Here is an 8047-nt window from a genome sequence, read left to right as displayed (position 1 = left end):
TGGTCTTCCTCTGGTCTTCCTTTGGTCTTCCTTTGGTCTTCGTTTGGTCTTCCTTTGGTCTTCCTTTGGTCTTAGTTTGGTTTTCCTTTGGTCTTCCTTTGGTCTTCCTTTGGTCTTCCTTTGGTCTTCCTTTGCTCTTCCTTTGGTCTTAGTTTGGTTTTCCTTTGGTCTTCCTCTGGTCTTCCTTTGGTCTTCCTCTGGTCTTCCTTTGGTCTTCCTTTGGTCTTCCTTTGGTCTTCGTTTGGTCTTCCTTTGGACTTCCTTTGGTCTTCCTTTGGTCTTCCTTTGGTCTTCCTTTGGTCTTAGTTTGGTTTTCCTTTGGTCTTCCTTTGGTCTTCCTTTGGTCTTAGTTTGGTTTTCCTTTGGTCTTCCTTTGGTCTTCCTTTGGTCTTCCTTTGGTCTTCCTTTGGTTTTCCTTTGGTCTTCCTTTGGTCTTAGTTTGGTTTTCCTTTGGTCTTCCTTTGGTCTTCGTTTGGTCTTCCTTTGGACTTCATTTGGTCTTCCTTTGGTCTTCCTCTGCTCTTCCTTTGGTCTTCCTTTGGTCTTCCTTTGGTCTTCCTTTGGTCTTCCTTTGGTCTTCCTTTGGTCTTCCTTTGGTCTTCCTCTGGTCTTCCTCTGGTCTTCCTTTGCTCTTCCTTTGGTCTTAGTTTGGTTTTCCTTTGGTCTTCCTTTGGTCTTCCTCTGGTCTTCCTTTGGTCTTCCTTTGGTCTTCCTCTGGTCTTCCTTTGGTCTTCCTTTGGTCTTCGTTTGGTCTTCCTTTGGACTTCCTTTGGTCTTCCTTTGGTCTTCCTTTGGTCTTCCTTTGGTCTTCCTTTGGTCTTCGTTTGGTCTTCCTTTGGACTTCCTTTGGTCTTCCTTTGGTCTTCCTCTGGTCTTCCTTTGGTCTTCCTTTGGTCTTCCTCTGGTCTTCCTTTGGTCTTCCTTTGGTCTTCGTTTGGTCTTCCTTTGGACTTCCTTTGGTCTTCCTTTGGTCTTCCTTTGCTCTTCCTTTGGTCTTCCTTTGGTCTTCCTCTGCTCTTCCTTTGGTCTTCCTTTGCTCTTCCTTTGGTCTTCCTTTGGTCTTCGTCGTCTTCTGAAAGTAAAGCTTTGTTGATCTCAGGCAGGACTGAAGAAGCAGCGACACTCACTGCTGTAGGAACCGGTTTATTGAGGCTAATGTCTTCATATTTGTCTGCAGGTAAGCAGCATATGGTGATGTTCTTACAAGAAGAATTCCAAACCTCTTGCACAGATAACTGAATGGATGTGGGGCTTGGTTCAGCAGCAAGTTATTGATTAAAAACATATTATAGTTTTACAAAAGAGAACACAAAAGAAAGAAAAGGACCCTAAAAAGTTTTAAAATGCCAAATGATGTAAGATAACAACACTTAAGTTCACTACTAGAAGACCAAAAAGGATGACACATTTTGAAAGAAGGTGTTGCATGTTGACCAGGGCTGGGTAGAGGAGCCAAAAATTGTACTCAAGTAAAAGTACTGTTACTTCAGAATAATATGACTCAAGTAGAAGTAAAAAGTAGTCATCCAAATAATTACTTGAGTAAAAGTAAAAAACTACTCAAGTACTGAGTAACTGTTGAGTAACGTCTGATTTATTTTTTTAACAACCATTCAAACAGACAAAAGTACAAAATAATCATCTTCAGGCAAATTAAATCAATAAAATAAATTAAAATTAATAAAATAAAAAATAGCTTAAATTAAAATAAGCTTAAAGTAAATTCAAGTACTTTAATAAATAATAAAATAATAGAAGAAGATTGACGTGTACGTGGATAAAAGGGATAAAAGAAAAGTAACAGCTCAACGTAGCCTAATGTAGCGGAGTAAGAGGAACAGTTTCTTCTTCACAAATCTACTCAAGTAAAAGTAAAAAGTATAGTGATTCAAAAAAGTACAAAATGTCCCAAAACTTACTCAAGTAAATGTAACGGAGTAAATAATAATAATAATAATAATAATATCCTTTATTTAACAAAATGTAACTTGTTACTACCCACCTCTGATGTTGAGCAACGGGGCTTCAGAAATACATGAGACAATTAAACTCTCCCTCTGGCAGATGATGGGCGTGAGTTGGTTCCCCTGCTTCCATCTCCTAACCAGAGACACTAGTCTCAGGTTCAGTTTAGCTGAAAACGTTCAGGTCCAACAAACATCAGCGGCGGATGCCTCCACCTACTGGACAAACATTAACACTCCAGCACATCAGCTCTTCTCCCATACATTATTCTCTGCTCTTTTTGTTTGAAGAATTTATCAGGAATAAAACGAGGTTTTATGTCTTTATGGATCTGCTTTTGTCAACACACTTACACCAGAGTGGGACCAGAAAGGAGACACAGTGAAGCAAACCTCTCCCAAAAACCAGATCTGGACCATACAGGTGCAGAGTTGGAATAAAACAAATAGGACAGTAACGTATTGCAGGCAAAATAAAATATAAAGTGCATGAAAGAAATCTAAGAAATAATGTACCCCACGACCCTAAATAGGACCGAACCTGGTACTCTTGGATAGGTGGATTGATGGATCCAGTACTGGAGTTGAGGGGGGATGAGGGGGGATGAGGGGGGATGGCACCCCCCCTGAAATAAAAAGGGTCCAAATCATCCCCCCTGTAAAACTGCCATCCCTCCTTTCCATCCCTTATGTCATTTCATCAATGAATGTGGTTTTACTGCTATTTCAACATTTAGAGTCATCACCAGAAAAATAACTTAGTCAGTGGAACAAGATTTATCTTCTCATTACAAGCAAAAATATCTTGTTCCACTGGCAGATTTTTCTACTTATTTCAAGTGAAAATCTACTTGAATGATGAAAGATGAAAATTGTTGTTTTTTCCAGTGATGAGTCTTGTTTTAAGTGTAATGAGATTTTTTTACTAAAAAGAGACATTTTAACTAGAAATAAGACAAATATTCTTGTTAAGATTGTGAGTTTTTGCAGTGATCCATGTTACTTATCCTGTGAAGGACAGAGTCATATTGATAAGTTCAGAAAAGTGTTTTTTATTGTTGTGTTTTGATGTATTTGATGTAAGCCCAGTGGATATTTAAAGCTTACAGAAGGCTACATTTAACTGCTGCTATGTCATTCCTGCAGTATTTCTGCAGGTGTTTTGGTCACTGCTATTATTTGTAATATATTATATTATTTGTAATCAGCACAAATTATCTGTCCCCATATGATAAAACCCACCACCCCCCCTGATTTTATTTTACAACTCGAGTACTGGATAGTACGGATCATTAGTTGAAATTCATTTGTTTCCTCTGATAATTCCCATCCAGCGCCAGCGGAACCTTAGTCTGCGGCCAAGTTTCCCTCCGGTCTGCAGTCACAGCGACACCACTGCGTGCTCCACTCGTGTTAGATGCAGAAGTGTGACTAAACTTGTCTTTTTAAAGAGATTTGCTCTTTCTTTGTGTTTTATATATTTCAAGTTTGCTCTAGTGTTTTGTCCATAGACCGATGAGAAGTTTGGGGAGACGCTAGAGAGCGATATTGACCGTTATCGCCCCCGCCATGGAGGATTCTAGCAGAGGTAAATTGGGCTGAAACTAGTTCAGATAATCCTTTAAAAACGGAATCGTCCCGTATTTATAAACGTCCCATATTGAGCTGAAAATGGACGCACTTTGTCCCGTTTTACTGTGAGAGTCAGAAAATAGTCAGAAAATGCCAATGGAAAATGACATTGAGATGTTGAGTTCATAAGTTATTTTGTTCTGTTTTACTACAACTGTAGCTACAGTCATGACCTTTGAGGAACAAATATGTTTACAAGTTTACTACAGGACTGTCTGAGAAAATTAGAATATTGTGATAAAGTCCTTTATTTTCTGTTATGGAAAAAAGTCATACATTCTGGATTCATTACAAATCAACTGAAATATTGCAAGCCTTTTATTATTTTAATATTGCTGATTATGGCTTACAGTTTAAGATTAAGATTCCCAGAATATTCTACCGGTAATTTTTTGAGATAGGATATTTGAGTTTTCTTAAGCTGTAAGCTAGGAATGGGCGATATTTTACCGTTCACGATAAACCGTCAAAAAATTCCCCACGGTAAGAATTTGTATCTCACGGTAAAAACGATAAATTCACGTTGATGATGTTTTTGTGTAAAGCTGATTTATGGTTCTGCGTTAAATCGACGCACAACGTACGGGAAGGAAGGAAGGAAGGAAGGAAGGAAGGAAGGAAGGAAGGAAGGAAGGAAGGAAGGAAGGAAGGAAGGAAGGAAGGAAGGAAGGAAGGGAGGGAGGGAGGGAGGGAGGGAGGGAGGGAGGGAGGGAGGGAGGGAGGGAGGGAGGAAGGAAGGAAGGAAGGAATAAATTCCTGTTGATGAGGTTTTTGTGTAACAAACAAGGCGGATCTGAGAGTGAGATAGATTTATAGTTAAAAAGATGGAGTTGAATTGGTATTTTTTTTTATCCTCATTTTTATCGTTATCGGGATAAATGCCAGAAATTATCGTGATACATTTTTTAGTCCATACCGCCCATCCCTAGTGTAAGCCATGATCAGCAATATTAAAATAATAAAAGGCTTGCAATATTTCAGTTTATTTGTAATGAATCCAGAATGTATGAACTTTTTGTTTTTGTAATTGCATTACAGAAAATCACAATATTCAAATTTTCTGAGACAGTCCTGTGTTTGTGCAAACAGTCCTAGATTCTGACGTGTTTTTCTGGACGAACTCGACAGGTAAGTGACATTTATTGCTCATCTTCTTCTGTGCAGGTGGTAGTTCATCAGGTGGACTGGAGGGTTTGGAGGAGCAGCTGAAGGGTCTGAGCGTGAGCCGGAGGTCTCCGGGGAAGGGGCCCACCTACCTGCTGCACGCGGCCCTGCAGCCGGCGGGCCTGCTGGCCGTGTCCTGCTCCGACCGGGCCCTGCACCTGCACCAGCGGGAGACGCTGGCCCCCGCGGGCGAGTACCAGGGTCACACGGGGCCCATCTGCGGCCTGAAGTTCGCCCACGCGTCCCCCGCCCTCCTCTACTCCGGCTCGGCCGACGGCTCGGTGCGGGCGTGGGACGTGCGGCGCCCCGGCACCGAGGCCGTGCAGGCCTTCAGCAGCGACCCGGCCCACTCCTACCTCAGCTTTGACCTGAGCTGCAGCGACGTGCTGCTGTGTGCCGGCACGGAGCAGCTCAGCAACCAGGACAGCTTCCTGGTGTTCTGGGACTGCAGGAAGCCCGGGGCCGGGCCCCTGGGCGTGTACTCGGAGTCCCACAGCGATGACATCACGCAGGTGTGCTTCCACCCGCGGGACAGGGAGCGTCTGGCGTCGGGCTCCGCGGACGGCCTGGTGAACGTGTTCGACCTGCGGCGGGGGGCCGAGGACGACGCCCTGCTGCTCACCTGCAACAGCGACTCGGGGGTGGGCTCGGTGTGCTGGGCCGGCCCGGACCTGCAGCAGCTGCTGTGCCTGGGCAGCGCGGGGGGGCTGCACCTGTGGGACCTGGGCCGGGTCAGCACGGACCAGCCCCTGGCGCTGTTCAGCAGCGGGGACGCCCGCGGGGCCGGCCTGGACTACCTGGTGGGGGGGCAGTGGCTGGAGCAGGCCCGGAGGCTGCTGGTGGTGGGGGGGGGGCACCGGGGGGGACCTCCACCTGCTGGAGTGTGACGCCCGGGGGCTCCGCCCGCTCAGCACCCTGGGGGGGGGGCACAGCTCCGTGGTGCGCTGCTTCCTGTGGGACGCGGCGGGGGGGGCCCTGGTCACCGGGGGGGAGGACGCCCAGCTGCTGCTGTGGAAACCGGGCGGAACAGAGCTCACCCCGGGGAGGACGGAGTCCAGGAAGAGCCAGTCGGCTCTGAGGGTCAAGGCCAAGCCGCACCAGCAGCACCAGTACCAGAAACATGAGTACCAGAAACACCAGGACCAGAAACATGAGTACCAGCGAGGGAAGAGGAGCTGAGGAGCTGGAGCTGGAGCTGGCGCAGCGGCGGAGGTGACGGTGCGCACCTGCCTCCTCCTCCTCCTCCTCCTTCTTCTTCTTGTAAGGAACACAGGACTGGGGGTTTGTCAGCTCGGACCCGGCCCAGACTGAACCTGATGATGACGGATGTTCCTGTTGCCGTGTTAAAGCAGCACAACGTAACTTTCAGCTTTTCTGAGTTTGGCGGCATCTTTTGGACAAAAGCGGTAGTGTTTTACCAGAAAGAACACTACATTTCCCATGAGCACCAGCGCGTACTGCCGGAAAACTCCTGTCCCGTCGCTGCATTTGTTTTGAGAGAAGACGGGACGCTTTTCTGTTTCACCAAGTGAACAGACGGAATGCAAAAAAAAAGATGTTAAACTGCTGGAAATGAACTGGAATTTACCGGGATACCTTAAACAAGGAAGCCAGGGAGCGGTATATGGAGAAAATAATGATTATTAACGGTCTGGATCCATATGAAATCCCTACTGAAGAGTGGAGCTCCTCGTCGGAGCTGCACTCTTTAGAAGGACTTACTGCCGCAGTTCTGCACAACCACCGTCTCCGGCTACCTTGTTTAGGAGTGTTTGGCAGCTGCTTTGGTAAATGTTTGACTCGCCATGTGTTTCAATAAATGAGTATAATAGATCAGCATTAAAAACTGTGGGATTTTCTATAATTATAATTATTATTATTATTATTATTATTATAATATTAAAACGTCATTTTCGAAAAAATAAAATGGAAATTGTAAATTACCTTTTAATATGAGTATTTCTATCAATGTGTTTTTATTAAAAGAGAGAAATGATCTCTCTCGGTTCTTGTGACTGCCCCATTGTGTAAATGTTTCTATTGTTTCCCCGGAATGTGTGACTGACTGTCTGTTTGTATGTATTGTTGTATTGTTGTGATGCTGCCATTTTGGCCAGGTCACTCTTGAAAGAGGTTTTAATCTCAATGAGTTTTTTACCTGGTTAAATAAAGGATATATATATTATTGTTTTTATGTTTGTTTTCTTATTAAAGCCAGGCTTTTATTTTATCCGTTTTTTTTTATTAAGGAGACCGATATTTAGTGATTTTATTTTGAAGGCGTCTCACCGAGACCTCGTAAACATCCGGCGCTTCGGACTTTAACGGTAGAAGTTTAACGGCAGTAGAAAGTGTGTCTGAAAGACTAAACTAGTGTCTGGAATGCTAAAGTGGAGCCTAATGACACAAAAATCACCTGCTGATGAGGATTTGTTTTCTTTGCAAATTTGATGCCGTATTTATGTCCAGCTTGAGTTTGGTTGCCATGGTTACTCATGTATTGTGGTTAATGGTAGTCGACCAAGCAGCAGCTGTGTCGGTCTGTATTTAAGTTAAAGGTATAGTCAGTAATGTTGGAGAGCTAGCAAGATTTGAAAGTGGCACCTCCTCTAAGCCCCGCCCCCTCCTCTAAGCCCCGCCCCCTCATCCCCCTCCCGTCAGCGCTCCGTCCAAAGCCACGCCCCCACAAACTTTGGGGAACGCGCATTTGCAGGAGTCCAGTTTTCCAGGACATAATCTACCCCATGTCTCATTCACCTGTAGGCGAGGCCAGTGTTAGGGGGGGGCAGGGGGGGCTGTGTCCACCCAAACGTGCGTCCTGCCCACCCAATCAAAGTTATGGGGATCCTTTATTTTTTTATAATTTTATTTTTTATAAATATAAAAAATATCTGTACCGTTTCTGATTGGGTGGGAACTGCGCATCATTTTAGACACAACAATGAACGCATACCGCAAAAGTTGTGTCTCGGCGGAGGAACCCGGCGTCCCAGCAAAATGAGAAACAGAGAAGTTCAGAACAGCAGACAGAGACACACTGAAGGCTGATTTATGGTTCCGCGTTACACCAACGCAGAATTGTGCGCATCGCCGCGTACCCTAAGCCGTACCCTACGCCGTACCCTACACCGTAGCCGTGGCAACAGAGCCTGCACGGCACCGCTACCCGCACCGGTGCTCTCCGCCCTCACGTTTTTACAGGATTAAAGCTGTCATAGAGGTCGGATGTTTTTCTTTCCTTTTTCTGAACACATTATTCACTGGCTACTCTCAGGATGGAAGGACCA

The 8047-nt window shown here is 45.1% G+C and overlaps 1 protein-coding gene across 1 annotated transcript; it reads left to right on the top strand.

The window, feature by feature from the left end:
- The first annotated feature begins 3354 nt into the window (after positions 1-3354).
- On the top strand, positions 3355-6945 carry wdr89 (WD repeat domain 89). The gene is given in 3 exon segments (XM_061743570.1): positions 3355-3552; positions 4761-5620; positions 5622-6945. Coding segments are annotated over 3 exon segments (1197 nt in total). The 5' UTR covers positions 3355-3533; the 3' UTR covers positions 5940-6945.
- The last annotated feature ends 1102 nt before the right edge of the window (positions 6946-8047 follow it).

The sequence above is a fragment of the Cololabis saira genome, chromosome 16 (genome assembly GCF_033807715.1).
Source record: "Cololabis saira isolate AMF1-May2022 chromosome 16, fColSai1.1, whole genome shotgun sequence".
NCBI classification, from domain to species: domain Eukaryota; kingdom Metazoa; phylum Chordata; class Actinopteri; order Beloniformes; family Belonidae; genus Cololabis; species Cololabis saira.
This window is presented reverse-complemented; position numbering and strand designations above follow the sequence as displayed.